The sequence below is a fragment of the Leuresthes tenuis genome, unplaced genomic scaffold, assembly GCF_036924035.1.
Source record: "Leuresthes tenuis unplaced genomic scaffold, fLeuTen1.0.hap1 SCAF_6, whole genome shotgun sequence".
Lineage (NCBI taxonomy): Eukaryota > Metazoa > Chordata > Actinopteri > Atheriniformes > Atherinopsidae > Leuresthes > Leuresthes tenuis.
In genome coordinates this window covers 1,528,499-1,547,254 of record NW_027325360.1, presented here as the reverse complement: position 1 = coordinate 1,547,254, position 18,756 = coordinate 1,528,499, and the positions used below count along the sequence as shown (strand labels likewise).

The 18,756-nt window shown below is 46.5% G+C and overlaps 1 protein-coding gene across 1 annotated transcript; it reads left to right on the top strand.

The window, feature by feature from the left end:
* Positions 1-602: 602 nt before the first annotated feature.
* spinb (spindlin b) lies at positions 603-18,459 on the top strand. Its single transcript, XM_072387168.1, is given in 8 exon segments — positions 603-692; positions 6,111-6,359; positions 6,361-6,385; positions 6,464-6,512; positions 12,690-12,784; positions 12,904-13,059; positions 14,084-14,317; positions 14,391-18,459. Coding segments are annotated over 7 exon segments (789 nt in total). The 5' UTR covers positions 603-692; positions 6,111-6,329; the 3' UTR covers positions 14,591-18,459.
* The last annotated feature ends 297 nt before the right edge of the window (positions 18,460-18,756 follow it).

The following is an 18,756-nucleotide window of genomic DNA, read 5'->3' as shown; positions in this document are numbered from 1 at the left end:
TGCAGGCGTTTGAAATCTCGCTGTTAAAGGTTTTCTTTGAAAACTCTTGGCTGGGTTTTTCCCCACAATGAGACATTTATGTCCCCAACACCAGTCTGGGCACATCTCAGCGCTCAAACCTTTTGGTTTTAATTGTTAATACGTGTTAATTCCGACATTTAGAGATGCTTTGAACATTGTTGAAACAGTTCAAACCAACTCAGCCCTGTTTACTCCTGCTGAGGGTTAAAAATCACCCACTTTTCCCCACTTATATAAGGTGAAATAGTCAAGTTAACGATGATTTAATGAGGGGAACCACTGTTGTACTTCCAAAAGGAGGGGAGCCTTCACCCCCACTCCCCCCTGCACATTTCCGCCTCTGAAAAAGACCACCAGGATGAAACATTTCTGACTGACCGGTGTTTCTGGGAGTTTGCACGACGGGGAGTTGGAGGTTTCTGTCTGAGCCCGACGGCCCGTGTCTCCCAGTCAGTATTTAACCAGTAAAGTCCTCCTTTTTGCAGAAAAAGCCAGGAAAAGGTCGCGTTTTGCGCGGAGCTCTTGTTGTGAAGGGCGCGCCCACTTTCCCGCCTCCCTCCATATTTGCGCAGCTAACTTGACGCAGCGGAAACCCAAACGGAGGCAGAGCAGATCAATTTGGAGCTTCGGCGGCTGATCGGGATTATGCGGCGCCGCTGATCGCTGTATCGGTAAGTAAGTGCGGCCCCTGGGGCCCCCAAAGCGCGGCCGCTGCCGGCCGTGTGTCCGTGCCGAGGTTTTCCCGCAGAGCAGCGGGCTGTGCGCCGCGTTTTCTCCCCCAGCAGACCTCCCCTCTCCCTTTGTTCGCTTGCGCCTTTTCTTGCACCGCTGCGGCTTTTTGTAAATACTGGCGCAACATGGCCGCCGCGTTGCGGGTGGAAACCAATTAGCTGTGCGCATATTTGCATATTTGGCGTGAGCGGCGGCCGGTTGTGTAACGGCTGGCTGGAGAGGAGCGTGACCTCTGGCTGCGCAGCTTCATCATCACCATCATCAACCAAAACAAGCAGCAAGTCCTGCTCAGCTGGGCTGCACAATGGAAACATGCAGCTGGGGGGGGCAGCAGGGCCGGCTCCACCTCACACTGGGCCCTGGGGCCAGACCCTCTGGGCCCCAGAGTCTTAAAGCAGCTTTAAGGGCCTTAAAAGTTTTGACTGGTGTCGCTCCTCAGTTGGTTTTAATATGAAATGGTTCGAAGGTCCTGATCCAAACAGAGAAGTAAATACAGCAGCAGAAAGGTGAGGAGTTGAGCTTTAAACCCAGAATCTGAGGCAGAAACAGAGTTTTTTATCAGTTCTCAGCAGCTTTAAAGTGAATCTCTGGTCTGAGCTCCTTTATTCTCCAACACAGCCTGAACCCTCTGAGACAAGCTTTCTGTCATTTCTTTAAGGAGTCTTCAGGAATAGTTCTCCAGGCTTCTTGAAGGACATCCCAAAGCTCTTCTTTGGATGTGGGCTGCCTTTTGTTCCGTTCTCTGTCAGATGATCCCACACTGCTTCAATAATGTTGAGGTCCGGGCTCTGGGGAGGATTCATCCCTCCATAAGACCTGTTGCCACTGATTTTCAGTCCACTTCTTGTGTCATTTGGCACAGCTCAGCCTTTTCTCCCTGTTTCCCTTCCTTAAGAACGGCTTCTTGACAGCCACCCTTCCATGGAGACCATTTCTGATGAGGCTTGGGCCAACAGTAGATGGATCAGCTGAAGGTCCAGATGCATCTCTCAGGTCCTGTCAGGTCACAGCTGGATTTTTTCCTCTTTCTTAAGGACATCACTTTCAGATCCTGTTCATCTGCTGGAGATAGTTTTTTAGGCCTGACACTTCTTCTTCTGTCCATCATGGACGAGTAACTACCTGATCTGTTGGTATTTACGATAATTTAACACGATTGTCAGACATTTGGCATCTGAAGCATCTCTTAGACTGACCATAAACCCTCTGGAGCCTCTGTGTGGTTTGTCCCTTCTGGGCTGCTGTAGAAACACTGGTCACCTCTTTCAGAGGATCTGCTCCTTCTGGAGGTTTAAATTCTCCGTTCTGAGACAACAAAAACATAGTTTTTCCTTTCTGGTAATTACTCTGATTCCCTGAAAAGGTTAAATTGAAGTTTAAAGGGTCCAAAGATCCAGTTAGACATGATTTCAGGGTTCCTGTGTGAGACGAAGCTTCTCAGAGTCGAATTAAACAGGCTTCTGCTTGGTTGCCTTTGACCTCTCAATCGTGTATTTTCTGTTTAGTTTCATGGTAAAATGACGTGTTTTGGTCCTTCCTGCCTCAGCTGGCTCATGCAGCAGCCTGTGAACATGAGGAAAATAGCAGTTTTTAGGTGTGCTTGGATACAAATCTGTTCGCTGAGCTGTGAAGGTCACCTGGATGATGCAGTTTCCTGCAGAATTTAACCTCAGCAGCCTTAAAACTTCCCCCATTAGCAGAATTAGCTCTTTTCTAGAAATAATTATCAGGGTTGTTTCACCAAAATAAAGTCAAAATCAACAGAAATGTTTGTTTAAACCACATTAAACCACCAAATGAAACCTCCAAAACATTTAAAAAGCAAGAAAAATACTTTAGTTGAAGGCCGAGACAAAAATGTTTCCACTTTATTCAGATGGAAGGTTTTCATGCTAAAGAGGATCAGATGATTCAAGAGGTTAATTATTAACTAACTGGGTTAAACGTGCACACAGTTTGATTTTCATATTAATTGATAGAGTTTGTCGCAGGTTTGTGAAACTTTAAAGAAATGATTCAAAATGTCAGAGAAGTTTTATTACAGAAAGTAAAAACTTTCACTGTTTTTCAGCTTCTTTCTGCTAGAAAATAAGAACAAATGTCGACACAGCTGCAGGTTGGAAACACACCTTAAACACAGCTGCAGGTTGTCTGAGTTACAGAACGGAACCGTTCAGCTAGAAAGCTTCAGCTAACAAAGTAATGTGGGAACAATAATGTTCATCTTTCAGAAAGGAACAGCAGTAACTCCTTAGAAGTTGGTGTACGTCATCTTCATTAGCTTAGCTGTTAGCGTTAGCTGTTAGCGTTAGCTGCTGCTAAAGGAAGAAATAAATCAGTAAATAAACCATGAGGAGTTATTTCATTAGCTAAGCTGTTAGCGTTAGCTGCTGCTAAAGGAGGAAATAAATCAGTAAATAAACCATGAGGAGTTATTTCATTAGCTGAGCTGTTAGCATTAGCTGCTGCTAAAGGAAGAAATAAATCGGTAAATAAACCATGAGGAGTTATTTCTCAGATGCTTCCATTTCCCTGCTCTGAAGTTCAGGCTCTGAGAGTTGGAACTGATCCTCTTTGTGGCTCAGTTCCTTCAGTCCAGCGTTGAACTGGACCAAGTTGTTAAAACAGTGGGATGAAAAGTGTCTGCTGCACATTCACAGTCTTTAGCTAACTCTGCTGGAACATTAGCCTCAGATATAGTTTATCCACTGGGCTCTTATATCCTCTGAGGCTGCTGCTGGATGGAAGATGCATGCTCCTCAGTGCAGCTGACAGCAGAACATTTCCACCAGAAGCTGGCTTCATCCGTCCAGCAGGGTGGAGGTGAGGGGGCGGGGCTTAGCAGAGGAGGCGGAGCCAACTTAAGGAGCGACGTACTTTAGGAATTAAAATCAGAACGGCTCATTAAATGAGGAACTTTCACACAAAGAGGAACTAAATAAATCCCAGGGTTGTGTTTTTGGGGAGTTTTACAGCTGCTGGTGACCTCAGACGCCCTGATATATGTTTAATATATCTATATATAATATATATATCTGATATATCTGCTCCCAGGAGCAGGAAGAAGGAGTTTACATGATATGTTGCCTTTGATTTAAAAGGATGTCGTGCAGGGCTGGAAACCAAAGACTATCTCAGCCCTGCAGGCCTTGAAAAGTAAAAAAAAAAATGTCATTGTCCCTTAAAAGAAGGCAGAAACAGATGGTTTCAAGGTTCACAAACTTCTGTGGTGCTGCTGAATGTGTCTGACAGAGGAATGACTCAGTTTACTGTGAGAGGGAAACATTTTTCATCTGCTTTCGGTTTCCTTTCTCAAAGAAACCGAACGTTATGATGTGAATGTGTTGAATCTGCAGACTGTGGCTGTAAATCCATCTTTGGGTTCAATCGATGCTGAGTTCAGGCTGAAAACGTGGAGTTTTCTACTCATAACTCTGGCTGTCTGACCCGATCACCTGCAGATCCATCAGATCCATCAGATCCATCAGATCCATCAGATCCATCAGATCCATCCTCCCGTCTCTCCAGAACGGTAAAGAGAGCAGACACCTGAACAGGAAGTGTGTGGCGGTACCGGGTCGGACCCGGCGCTGCAGCAGCTCTGCGGTCTGTTGCAGTTGTGGTTGTTGTCTTCCAGCTGCAAACATCTGGAGTGGAACTGTCTCTGCAGCCAACTGCCGCCTGGTTAAAACAGAACTTCTGCTTCCTGCCGCCTGAGTTATTATTCAAATGAGCCTCTTTCTGCTGCCCGCTGGGACCTGAAGAAGAACATTAGAAGAACATTTCATCCTTTTGTGGCTTTCTGAAACCTTTAAAGTGTCCTGATCAACAGTTCTGCAGCTTTCTGTAACCTTTAAAGTGTCCTGATCAATAGTTCTGCAGCTTCCTGGAACCTTTAAAGTGTCCTGATCAACAGTTCTGCAGCTTTCTGAAACCTTTAAAGTGTCCTGATCAATAGTTCTGCAGCTTTCTGAAACCTTTAAAGTGTCCTGATCAATAGTTCTGCAGCTTTCTGAGACCTTTAAAGTGTCCTGATCAACAGTTCTGCAGCTTTCTGAAACCTTTAAAGTGTCCTGATCAACAGTTCTGCAGCTTTCTGAAACCTTTAAAGTGTCCTGATCAACAGTTCTGCAGCTTTCTGTAACCTTTAAAGTGTCCTGATCAATAGTTCTGCAGCTTTCTGAACCCTTTAAAGTGTCCTGATCAACAGTTCTGCAGCTTTCTGAAGCTCTTTCAGTTTTTCTTTGGACATTTTCTGCTTTTTCCCTCATCTTCAGTCCTTGTTCCTGAGCTTTTTCAGTGTTTTTTCTTTGTTCAGCCACTTAACTCTGACCTTTGACCCATTCAGGCAGAAAAAAGGCTCCTAACTCAAGGGATGAACCAGTGTTGTGTCGACACAGAACAGACAACTTAGCAAAGAAGCCATTTTAAACTGGATCTTTAGGCACTTTGTCACAAAGACACATCATTTGTTCCCATTTCTTTAGCTGCATCTATGAAAAACAGCAAAGAAAACACAGTTTGACAGACAGAAAATAGGATTTCTGCAGCAACAAGGTGATTCCCAAAGAGCTATTAGCTGAAAACTTGGCATATCTCAGCATGGTGTGCAGTGTGTCCTTAAAACATTTGAGGAAACTGGACAAGTGGAGGACAAAAGAAGAAGTGTCAGGCCTAAAAAACTATCTCCAGCAGATGAACAGGATCTGAAAGTGATGTCCTTAAGAAAGAGGAAAAAATCCAGCTGTGACCTGACAGGACCTGAGAGATGCATCTGGACCTTCAGCTGATCCATCTACTGTTGGCCCAAGCCTCATCAGAAATGGGCTCCATGGAAGGGTGGCTGTCAAGAAGCCGTTCTTAAGGAAGGGAAACAGGGAGAAAAGGCTGAGCTGTGCCAAATGACACAAGAAGTGGACTGAAAAGCCATATCTGGGTCCGGCTGACCTCGGCTCAGGTAAATGTTTATGGAAGACGAGCATGAAGGTCGTGGGCGTGTTTGGTCACGTGCACTAAAAGAACTAAAAGAACCCAAACCAGTCGCACAGGTGGTAAAAGAAGCAGCTAATCTGAGACAGACGCTGCCGGGTCATGTGATCCATCCTTTGTGATGTCATTCTTCAGTCTGAAGTGTGAGACCAGCCTGATTACTGCGGGTCAAAGGTCACGCGGCTGCATGTGGAGCCCAGCAGTTTGCTCTGTCCCTGATGTGTGAAAAGCTTTTTGTGTTCCAGATGTATCTGAAGGAGGTTCAGGTTTCCAGGTGCCAGGAATTAGACTGTTTCAGAGCTGAAAATGTGTGATGACATCATCGCGATAAAAGAGCCGATGACCAATGAAGCTGTTTCTCTCCCCAGAGTCGAGTCGCCGCTTCCTCATCGAGTCAGAAGCTGCCGCCGCTGCTCCAGGCGTTAGTCTGTCCCGGGCCTGCATGCGCCGCCTCCAGGACCCAGTCTAATTCCTGGTGTTCCTTCACTCCCACCTCCTCCTCCCTCCTTTCCCCACCCTCCCCCCTCCTGCCCCCCCCTCCGTCCTCACCAGGCCGGCAGCCTCACTGGCTGCCCCCCCACAGGTGGATGAATGAAGACCCCATTCAAGAGCCCAGCGGCCCCGCGGCCCCGAGCAGACGGGGGTGAGTTACCGCCGAGGAGCGCTGAAACGGAGTCTGAAGGTGTGGCGGGATGTAACCGGTCCGCTGTGTGTCTTTCAGGACATTCGGGTGTGTCTGCAAACATGATGAAGAAGAAGAACTCGCACAAGTAAGTTCTTCTCACTTTTCTGTTCTTACATTTGACCCATTTTAGCCAAAGTGACACAAATGAGGACCAACTTCCAGCTTCAGTCCAGTCAGAAACTAAGCAGAACCGGCCCAGAAGTCGGGCTCAGTCAGGTGTGAATGACTTGCTTTGTGTAAAAAGTCTCCAGAAGATGAACCGTCCCAACATCTGGAGGTGGGTCAGACCCGGACACATCTGCTCCTTAGTCCCATGTTGCTTCCTGTGTCTGTTACCGGGGGATTCCACCAGGGGGCGCACCGAGTGACTCGGGTTGGAAACAACGCCATCTGCGCCGTCCCCGCTCAGTTTCTCCAACATTTCTCACCAAGAAATTTTATCTTTTAGTTTTATTCATAAAACAAATCACAAGAAATGTCCTCTGAAGACACTTCAAAGGATTCAAGCCGCTTAGAGTCGGATTCAAGCCGCTTTTAGAGTCGGATTCAAGCCGCTTTTAGAGTCGGATTCAAGCCGCTTTTAGAGTCGGATTCAATCCGCTTTTAGAGTCGGATTCAATCCGCTTCTAGAGTCGGATTCAAGCCGCTTTTAGAGTCGGATTCAAGCCGCTTTTAGAGTCGGATTCAAGCCGCTTTTAGAGTCGGATTCAAGCCGCTTTTAGAGTCGGATTCAAGCCGCTTTTAGAGTCGGATTCAAGCCGCTTTTAGAGTCGGATTCAAGCCGCTTTTAGAGTCGGATTCAAGCCGCTTTTAGAGTCGGATTCAAGCCGCTTTTAGAGTCGGATTCAAGCCGCTTTTAGAGTCGGATTCAAGCCGCTTTTAGAGTCGGATTCAAGCCGCTTTTAGAGTCGGATTCAATCCGCTTTTAGAGTCGGATTCAATCCGCTTTTAGAGTCGGATTCAATCCGCTTTTAGAGTCGGATTCAAGCCGCTTAGAATCAGATTCAAGCCGCTTCTAGAGTCGGATTCAAGCCGCTTTTAGAGTCGGATTCAAGCCGCTTTTAGAGTCGGATTCAAGCCGCTCTTAGGGTCGGATTCAAGCCGCTCTTAGGGTCGGATTCAATCCGCTTTTAGAGTCGGATTCAAGCGGCTTTTAGAGTCGGATTCAGGCCGCTTTTAGAGTCGGATTCAGGCCGCTTTTAGAGTCGGATTCAGGCCGCTTTTAGAGTCGGATTCAGGCCGCTTTTAGAGTCGGATTCAATCCGCTTTTAGAGTCGGATTCAATCCGCTTTTAGAGTCGGATTCAAGCCGCTCTTAGGGTCGGATTCAAGCCGCTCTTAGGGTCGGATTCAAGCCGCTCTTAGGGTCGGATTCAAGCCGCTCTTAGGGTCGGATTCAAGCCGCTCTTAGGGTCGGATTCAAGCCGCTCTTAGAGTCGGATTCAAGCCGCTCTTAGGGTCGGATTCAAGCCGCTCTTAGGGTCGGATTCAAGCCGCTCTTAGGGTCGGATTCAAGCCGCTCTTAGGGTCGGATTCAAGCCGCTCTTAGGGTCGGATTCAAGCCGCTCTTAGAGTCGGATTCAATCCGCTTTTAGGGTCGGATTCAATCCGCTTTTAGGGTCGGATTCAATCCGCTTTTAGAGTCGGATTCAATCCGCTGTTAGAGTCGGATTCAATCCGCTGTTAGAGTCGGATTCAATCCGCTGTTAGAGTCGGATTCAATCCGCTGTTAGAGTCGGATTCAATCCGCTGTTAGAGTCGGATTCAATCCGCTGTTAGAGTCGGATTCAATCCGCTTTTAGGGTCGGATTCAATCCGCTTTTAGAGTCGGATTCAATCCGCTTTTAGGGTCGGATTCAATCCGCTTTTAGGGTCGGATTCAAGCCGCTCTTAGGGTCGGATTCAATCCGCTTTTAGGGTCGGATTCAATCCGCTTTTAGAGTCGGATTCAATCCGCTGTTAGGGTCGGATTCAATCCGCTCTTAGGGTCGGATTCAATCCGCTCTTAGGGTCGGATTCAATCCGCTCTTAGGGTCGGATTCAATCCGCTCTTAGGGTCGGATTCAAGCCGCTCTTAGGGTCGGATTCAAGCCGCTCTTAGGGTCGGATTCAAGCCGCTCTTAGGGTCGGATTCAAGCCGCTCTTAGAGTCGGATTCAAGCCGCTCGTAGGGTCGGATTCAAGCCGCTCTTAGGGTCGGATTCAAGCCGCTCTTAGGGTCGGATTCAAGCCGCTCTTAGGGTCGGATTCAAGCCGCTCTTAGGGTCGGATTCAAGCCGCTCTTAGGGTCGGATTCAAGCCGCTCTTAGGGTCGGATTCAAGCCGCTCTTAGGGTCGGATTCAAGCCGCTCTTAGGGTCGGATTCAAGCCGCTCTTAGGGTCGGATTCAAGCCGCTCTTAGGGTCGGATTCAAGCCGCTCTTAGGGTCGGATTCAATCCGCTTTTAGGGTCGGATTCAATCCGCTTTTAGGGTCGGATTCAATCCGCTTTTAGAGTCGGATTCAATCCGCTGTTAGAGTCGGATTCAATCCGCTGTTAGAGTCGGATTCAATCCGCTGTTAGAGTCGGATTCAATCCGCTGTTAGAGTCGGATTCAATCCGCTGTTAGAGTCGGATTCAATCCGCTGTTAGAGTCGGATTCAATCCGCTGTTAGAGTCGGATTCAATCCGTTTTTAGAGTCGGATTCAATCCGCTTTTAGGGTCGGATTCAATCCGCTTTTAGGGTCGGATTCAAGCCGCTCTTAGGGTCGGATTCAATCCGCTTTTAGGGTCGGATTCAAGCCGCTTTTAGAGTCGGATTCAAGCCGCTCTTAGGGTCGGATTCAAGCCGCTCGTAGGGTCGGATTCAAGCCGCTTTTAGGGTCGGATTCAAGCCGCTCGTAGGGTCGGATTCAAGCAGATTATAGAGTCCAGTTCATTGTAATACAATCAAATCGAATACATTATTTTCCAGATATTCAGTTCATTCAGAGCCAATTAAGCGTTTCCTCGCTAAGGAAACCGATATGTTGCACTGAAACTTCTCTCTGATCCAATTCCCATCCTGATCTTAAAGGTAGAGAGGGTGTCTGCTTCCTGAAGCCAAACTGGCAGCTGGTTCCACAGAGAGGGGCCTGATAACTGAAGGCTCTGCCTCCCATTCTGCTTTTAGGGGCCTGATAACTGAAGGCTCTGCCTCCCATTCTGCTTTTAGGGGCCTGATAACTGAAGGCTCTGCCTCCCATTCTGCTTTTAGGGGCCTGATAACTGAAGGCTCTGCCTCCCATTCTGCTTTTAGGGGCCTGATAACTGAAGGCTCTGCCTCCCATTCTGCTTTTAGGGGCCTGATAACTGAAGGCTCTGCCTCCCATTCTGCTTTTAGGGGCCTGATAACTGAAGGCTCTGCCTCCCATTCTGCTTTTAGGGGCCTGATAACTGAAGGCTCTGCCTCCCATTCTGCTTTTAGGGGCCTGATAACTGAAGGCTCTGCCTCCCATTCTGCTTTTAGGGTCGGATTCAAGCCGCTTTTAGAGTCGGATTCAAGCCGCTCTTAGGGTCGGATTCAAGCCGCTCGTAGGGTCGGATTCAAGCCGCTCTTAGGGTCGGATTCAAGCCGCTCTTAGGGTCGGATTCAAGCCGCTCTTAGGGTCGGATTCAAGCCGCTCTTAGGGTCGGATTCAAGCCGCTCTTAGGGTCGGATTCAAGCCGCTCTTAGAGTCGGATTCAATCCGCTTTTAGGGTCGGATTCAATCCGCTTTTAGGGTCGGATTCAATCCGCTTTTAGAGTCGGATTCAATCCGCTGTTAGAGTCGGATTCAATCCGCTGTTAGAGTCGGATTCAATCCGCTGTTAGAGTCGGATTCAATCCGCTGTTAGAGTCGGATTCAATCCGCTGTTAGAGTCGGATTCAATCCGCTGTTAGAGTCGGATTCAATCCGCTGTTAGAGTCGGATTCAATCCGTTTTTAGAGTCGGATTCAATCCGCTTTTAGGGTCGGATTCAATCCGCTTTTAGGGTCGGATTCAATCCGCTTTTAGGGTCGGATTCAAGCCGCTCTTAGGGTCGGATTCAATCCGCTTTTAGGGTCGGATTCAAGCCGCTTTTAGAGTCGGATTCAAGCCGCTCTTAGGGTCGGATTCAAGCCGCTCGTAGGGTCGGATTCAAGCCGCTTTTAGGGTCGGATTCAAGCCGCTCGTAGGGTCGGATTCAAGCAGATTATAGAGTCCAGTTCATTGTAATACAATCAAATCGAATACATTATTTTCCAGATATTCAGTTCATTCAGAGCCAATTAAGCGTTTCCTCGCTAAGGAAACCGATATGTTGCACTGAAACTTCTCTCTGATCCAATTCCCATCCTGATCTTAAAGGTAGAGAGGGTGTCTGCTTCCTGAAGCCAAACTGGCAGCTGGTTCCACAGAGAGGGGCCTGATAACTGAAGGCTCTGCCTCCCATTCTGCTTTTAGGGGCCTGATAACTGAAGGCTCTGCCTCCCATTCTGCTTTTAGGGGCCTGATAACTGAAGGCTCTGCCTCCCATTCTGCTTTTAGGGGCCTGATAACTGAAGGCTCTGCCTCCCATTCTGCTTTTAGGGGCCTGATAACTGAAGGCTCTGCCTCCCATTCTGCTTTTAGGGGCCTGATAACTGAAGGCTCTGCCTCCCATTCTGCTTTTAGGGGCCTGATAACTGAAGGCTCTGCCTCCCATTCTGCTTTTAGGGGCCTGATAACTGAAGGCTCTGCCTCCCATTCTGCTTTTAGGGTCGGATTCAAGCCGCTTTTAGAGTCGGATTCAAGCCGCTCTTAGGGTCGGATTCAAGCCGCTCGTAGGGTCGGATTCAAGCCGCTCTTAGGGTCGGATTCAAGCCGCTCTTAGGGTCGGATTCAAGCCGCTCTTAGGGTCGGATTCAAGCCGCTCTTAGGGTCGGATTCAAGCCGCTCTTAGAGTCGGATTCAATCCGCTTTTAGGGTCGGATTCAATCCGCTTTTAGGGTCGGATTCAATCCGCTTTTAGAGTCGGATTCAATCCGCTGTTAGAGTCGGATTCAATCCGCTGTTAGAGTCGGATTCAATCCGCTGTTAGAGTCGGATTCAATCCGCTGTTAGAGTCGGATTCAATCCGCTGTTAGAGTCGGATTCAATCCGCTGTTAGAGTCGGATTCAATCCGTTTTTAGAGTCGGATTCAATCCGCTTTTAGGGTCGGATTCAATCCGCTTTTAGGGTCGGATTCAATCCGCTTTTAGGGTCGGATTCAATCCGCTTTTAGGGTCGGATTCAAGCCGCTCTTAGGGTCGGATTCAATCCGCTTTTAGGGTCGGATTCAATCCGCTTTTAGAGTCGGATTCAAGCCGCTCTTAGGGTCGGATTCAAGCCGCTCTTAGGGTCGGATTCAATCCGCTTTTAGGGTCGGATTCAAGCCGCTTTTAGAGTCGGATTCAAGCCGCTCTTAGGGTCGGATTCAAGCCGCTCGTAGGGTCGGATTCAAGCCGCTTTTAGGGTCGGATTCAAGCCGCTCGTAGGGTCGGATTCAAGCAGATTATAGAGTCCAGTTCATTGTAATACAATCAAATCGAATACATTATTTTCCAGATATTCAGTTCATTCAGAGCCAATTAAGCGTTTCCTCGCTAAGGAAACCGATATGTTGCACTGAAACTTCTCTCTGATCCAATTCCCATCCTGATCTTAAAGGTAGAGAGGGTGTCTGCTTCCTGAAGCCAAACTGGCAGCTGGTTCCACAGAGAGGGGCCTGATAACTGAAGGCTCTGCCTCCCATTCTGCTTTTAGGGGCCTGATAACTGAAGGCTCTGCCTCCCATTCTGCTTTTAGGGGCCTGATAACTGAAGGCTCTGCCTCCCATTCTGCTTTTAGGGGCCTGATAACTGAAGGCTCTGCCTCCCATTCTGCTTTTAGGGGCCTGATAACTGAAGGCTCTGCCTCCCATTCTGCTTTTAGGGGCCTGATAACTGAAGGCTCTGCCTCCCATTCTGCTTTTAGGGGCCTGATAACTGAAGGCTCTGCCTCCCATTCTGCTTTTAGGGGCCTGATAACTGAAGGCTCTGCCTCCCATTCTGCTTTTAGGGGCCTGATAACTGAAGGCTCTGCCTCCCATTCTGCTTTTAGAAACTCTGGGAACCACAAGGAAACCTGCAGCCTGAGAGCAAAGTGCTCTGTTTGTGTCGCTGTTTAGCAGCAAAGACTCTTCGGAAAGATTCACTTCAACACTTTCCAAACATCTGGTCAGATTAAAGTTTTTACTCCCTCTCTTCCCTCCATCCCTGCAGGAAACAGAGGACCAGTGTTGGTCCCAGTAAGACTCTGGCTCAGCCCAGAAGAAACATCGTTGGCTGCAGGATTCAGCACATCTGGAAGGAGGGCAGTAAGTTGGAGATTCTTTTTTCAGGGGTGTTTTGGGGTTATTTCTCCCCTTTTTGACTAAGTGATTATCAGAGCATGCTTCAGTGGGTTTGTGATGTTAATGCGTCTCTGCCTCCTCAGGTAAGTCATCTCAGTGGAAGGGGACGGTCCTGGACCAGGTGCCTGTTAACCCCTCCCTCTACCTGATCAAATACGACGGCTTCGACTGCATCTACGGCCTGGAGCTGTACACCGACGAGCGGGTGGTGGGGTTGGAGGTGCTGCCCGACAAAGTGGGTGAGGAGCCGCCATCTGACCTGACCACAGAGCTCCGTTTAAGAGTCCTGCATCATTTACGTGTTGTTTAGCTGTAGCGAGTTTATAACCTTTAAAGTGTCCTGATCAACAGTTCTGCAGCTTTTTGTAACCTTTAAAGTGTCCTGATCAATAGTTCTGCAGCTTTCTGAAACCTTTAAAGTGTCCTGATCAATAGTTCTGCAGCTTTCTGAAACCTTTAAAGTGTCCTGATCAACAGTTCTGCAGCTTTCTGAAACCTTTAAAGTGTCCTGATCAACAGTTCTGCAGCTTTCTGTAACCTTTAAAGTGTCCTGATCAACAGTTCTGCAGCTTTCTGAAACCTTTAAAGTGTCCTGATCAATAGTTCTGCAGCTTTCTGAAACCTTTAAAGTGTCCTGATCAACAGTTCTGCAGCTTTCTGAAACCTTTAAAGTGTCCTGATCAATAGTTCTGCAGCTTTCTGGAACCTTTAAAGTGTCCTGATCAACAGTTCTGCAGCTTTCTGAAACCTTTAAAGTGTCCTGATCAACAGTTCTGCAGCTTTCAGTAACCTTTAAAGTGTCCTGATCAACAGTTCTGCAGCTTTCTGAACCCTTTAAAGTGTCCTGATCAATAGTTCTGCAGCTTTCTGAAACCTTTAAAGTGTCCTGATCAATAGTTCTGCAGCTTTCTGAAGCTCTTTCGGTTTTTCTTTGGACATTTTCTGCTTTTTCCCTCATCTTCAGTCCTTGTTCCTGAGCATTTTCAGTGTTTTTTCTTTGTTCAGCCACTTAACTCTGACCTTTGACCCATTCAGGCAGAAAAAAGGCTCCTAACTCAAGGGATGAACCAGTGTTGTGTCGACACAGAACAGACAACTTAGCAAAGAAGCCATTTTAAACTGGATCTTTAGGCACTTTGTTACCAACCTTCATGGTTGGGTCATTTCCAGCTGTGTTAGTTAGATTATTTCAGCCAAAAAACAGCTGGGTGGGTCAGAAATCGGTCTGATGATGTAACCCCCCTCTCTCTCTGATTGGTCCAGCTCCGGCCCGTTTGAGCGACTCGCTGCTGGCGGAGACGATGATCGGGAAGGCGGTGGAGCACATGTTTGAGACGGAGGACGGGCCGAAGGAGGAGTGGCGGGGGATGGTGCTGGCCCGGGCGCCCATCATGACGTCCTGGTTCTACATCACCTACGAGAAGGACCCGGTTCTGTACATGTACCAGCTGCTGGACGACTACAAGGAGGGAGACCTGCGCATCATGCCCGACTCCAGTGAGTGGCGCCGGACCGCCGCCCGAAGGTGTGAAGCCACGCCGTGACCGTTTCTCTCTTCTTGTGCTTGCAGACGACAACGTGGCGGCCGAGCGGGAGCCCGGCGAGGTGGTGGACAGCCTGGTGGGCAAACAGGTGGAGTACGCCAAGGAGGATGGCGGGAAGCGCTCGGGAATGGTGATCCACCAGGTGGAAGCCAAGCCCTCCGTCTACTTCATCAAATTCGACGACGACTTCCACATCTACGTCTACGACCTGGTGAAGACCTCCTAAGGCCGGAGAAGACTTAGAGACGCACTGACCCACCACGAAACCCCAAAACACAACCAGGGTTCAACAGCCCGACTGAGGAGAGTCGTTCTTCTTCATGAGACGCCTTAAAACGGGAAAATATCCAGACAGAGCCCCACAGACCAGCTCCAGCTCACCCATCGCCCATCGTTTTCGTCTGATTCTCACGGTTGGAAAGCATCCTGTAGATGGAATACAAACGGTTCCTGAAACCCTGACGGATCCTGCGTGATCTGCAGCCGGCGGGGCGGCGCCGCCGGGGTCCGTCGGGGTTAATGACGGGACGGGAGCCATTCGGTGTGCCGACCCTCCACCTTCAGCTGCTTCTCTGCATCCAAACACTTTGTGGTTCAGACTAAACTCAACATGTTCGTATCTGTGCCAAAAAAAGAGATGCTGACGATATTCCACTTCTTCAGCTTTTAAAACACGTTAGAATGTAGTTGTAAGCACATCTAAGGTCATTTTTATCCGTTCGCTTCTATAAAGTGACATTTATTGCTGCTGTTTCACTCGTATATCGTTTCCACGGCAGCTTCTGCTCACGGATGTGACTCTAATGTCTTTAACTCCACCTCCAGCTGCACGGCAGTGTGTTAGAAACCCTGATATTTAACTGTGGGAGGTCAAAATCAGAGCTTTTCTTTTTGGGTTTCCCTCAGAGGAAGTAAAACGACAGCCTGAATATTTCACCTCACATGTCATAGGCCCTGTTTTTATAGAGATCCGCCCCTCTGCTGCTGTTCGGGTGTACAGTGTTCCTGCCCTCACATCTCTGCACTGTACAGGCGCCTTTCTGTCTATATGTTGATATCCGCTTTGTTCTGTTCTTTGCTTTCTGGAAACTGCTTCTGACCCTCTTGGCTGTTTCAGACCTGGAAGGCGTGTGGGAGGATTTATGTTTGCTGGCCGTTTTCTGCCAATCTTAACATTTCGCGGTCAAATGGAGTCCAGTCTGAGGGTGTTTGGAGAAGCTTAAGGTCCTGCTCCGGATCCAGTCACATGTCTGGAGTGACCGGATCTGGAGCAGAATCTTTTAAAGATGAGTATTTTCGTTCTAAGGGATCAAATCTAGAGCATTAGAGTCCTTCACGTCCTGATTCTGGATCACAGACCGAGGTTTTCATTGTCGTTCTGAGTCCGGTGGGAGGGTTCAAGAGCGTTCTGCTCCTTCGTCTCACTTTGTTTTCGAGGTCGTTTTTGTGCTGATTCCAGAATCTGAAGTCTGTGTCGCCCAGAGTTAGTTTTACCATCAAAAGATGCGCTGCATGTGAAAAACCTGATTTCTCTGAGTCTGAGTCCATGCTTTCTAGTTCTAGAACAAACCTGGGCTGCATTTGTGTGATTTCTGAGTCTAGTTCTGCGATTTCTCTCGGTTCCACAACCAACTTTTTAGGTTCCCAAAATACAGAAGACGAACTTTAGACTTGAATACTCCTGAAGTGGGAACCCAACATAATTTTATTAGAGCGCAAATCTGGACTGGGGCAAAGAAATGTGTAGGGGGGGGGGGGTCCTTTTGTTCATCACCTGCTCTTCAGGAATGTTTTTCTGGATTTTCAGGGTCAGATCAGGTGCGACGGTTTCAGACATTTTGTTGAATTTTGTTGCTTGTTTCATTAAAGATTTTCTAAATCTGAATTTATTTTATGTTCTAGATCATTAGAACTGATTCTGGGACTCTAGAACTGCCCATTTATTTCATTACTGTTCTAGAATAAGATTTCAGTGGACAGAGTTTACGCCTCATTCTTATTATTATTCTGGAACCCAATTCATTTGTCGGGAATCAGTTGATATTCTGGATCTTCATCTCTTCTCCAGATGTGTTTTGTTTCTAATCCTTGTGAACATTGTTCTGTGTTATCAGTCTAGAGTTGTCTGTATAGTGCCTAAGTGTTCTTCTTTTCTCTTTTTCTAGATTTGATTTCCCAAAACGATCTCCTAAATGACAGATTGTGGACTGGTGTTGGCATCCAGGCGCTCGAACTCTAGAACGGAGTTTATTTTGTTTGTTTCCACTCTGCTCGTTCGAATGTCAGTTTTAGATCATTTTACACATATTTCTGAATCTAGAAGCTGGGATTTAATGATGCAGAATATTATTGGTATTAAATCCATGTTCCAGAATGTGTTTTTAGAACCAAAGATTACTGTGGAATCCATATTCTAGAACATATTTGGCTTTCATTTGTGTTTTTATAAGTTCCAGTTCACTGAATTCGTTACGACTAAATTATACTTTTTTTTTTTCAATTGACTAAATTGACACAAAAATTAATTTAAGGTTATAAAAACTGGAATATTCTCATGTTCTTTGTCTCTTGAGAACATGAGAACCAGCTGTTTGGGGATCTTAGATCTCAAACATTTGGATTTTAGAACAAATCTAGTCTGGTCATAAACTCTATCAATTACTTCATAATTTTACTTTTTATTCTAGAACTAATTTCCGATTGACAAGATTAGCAAGAAATTCTAGAAAGAGAATAGAACTTCACATTTGAGTGTCTTTCAGCTTTCCTATAGCTGGAGAAGGTGTTTCTCATTCTAGAATCTGAGAATATTCCAGACAGCGGAACATGTGGAACATCTTGTTCAGACTCGAGATCGTTTTCAATTAACGGGAACATTTCACTTTAAGCTCTGATTCTAGAAACTGACTCTGACTCACATTTATTTCTTGGATAAGCTCTAGAATCCTCTAGAAAGAGTGTTCTGGAGTGTTACAAATAAATATGCATATTTCTTTTCTTTTTTTTTTCTTTATCACGTTCAGATTCTTGAAAAATCTTCTGGAAACCTGAACAAATTGTACACGGTTCTAGAAGTTGGACACGTTGAGTGCCGGGATCCAATACCAGTACATTCCTTTCTTTTTTAGATAAAAAAAAACAGCTCCAAAATACAGAAGATGCTGACTTAAATATTCCAGAATATTCCATAATGTTGACAATGATTTTGTCAAAATTTAAGAAATTTAAAGCTTCACATTCTAGAACGAGCGTTTTTATCTCACTCCGACTCTAGAGCGCGCTCTCAAAAAAATTTAGATTCCTAGAAAAACGTCGGTATGGATGTATGCATTTTCTGTTCTTTGTCTTTCAAGGTTTTTATAGAAAGTGTCCCGAGTCTAGAATCTCTTCTCTAATATTGTGGAAAATTCTCCAGATTCTGTTGCTCTGTTCGAACATACGTCGCCAGGGATGTTGGTGAAGGACCGAGGTCTAGAAAATGGTGGTTTTTACTCTAGAAAACACTTGTTTTCCATGTATGCGTCCGTGCTGTAATTTCTAAAACCTTGATCCAAATTGAAATGGCTCACTCTGGTTCTAGAGACATTTAATCACACCCATGGCTGCTCTAGAATCAGTTGGGTTGCACTGATAGGGGGGTGAAGCGGCGCCTGCCCGGACCGGTGTTCGGGAGGCGCTGTTATTCCAGAAACTGTGGATGTGTTGTGTCTGTGGGTGTATGTGAGCCTCTGCTCAGTGCTGTTTTGCATGCAGACTCCGTGTAAATCGCCGTGTGTTGCATGTTCCTGTAGTTTTCAGTTGTTCGGCTGTCCGTTGTGGCTTTGCTTTGTGCTTTTTGTTTTACTTTTTGGTTTTCTTTGTACATTGTGTCCCAAAGGCCGCTAATCTTTTGAGTTCTTGATCTAATAAAACTTTAAAAAGATAAAAAAAGAAGAAGAAGAAATGATCCTGACGCAGGGGAACTTAATGTTGGAGGTGAATTCTGTTTTTTGGATGGATTGTTCATTTACAGAGTGCCAACTACAGATGCCAGTGTTGTACAGCAGTGAAAAGCTCACACTATTTACTAAAATAAACAATTTGTCTGTTTTTTTATCCACGAGTCGTTTACTTGTTTTCAGCCTGGACTCATTTCTGTGCTTCAGATGTTCCTCTTTGCTCGAGTTCTCACATAAACTGAAGCAGGAAACTGGATCTTCATCAGGATGTTCAGGAGGAAGGTCATGAAGGCCACAGAAGAATGACAGAACGTATTGAGAATGAGAGGAAAACCTGAGATATTTCATTTAAACTTCTTTTCACGTCCAGTTTTATATTTCAGGCTTGCAACACATTCCAAAAAAAGTTGGATATTTAAGATAATATTGAAGTTTAAATAATGTACCTGGATAT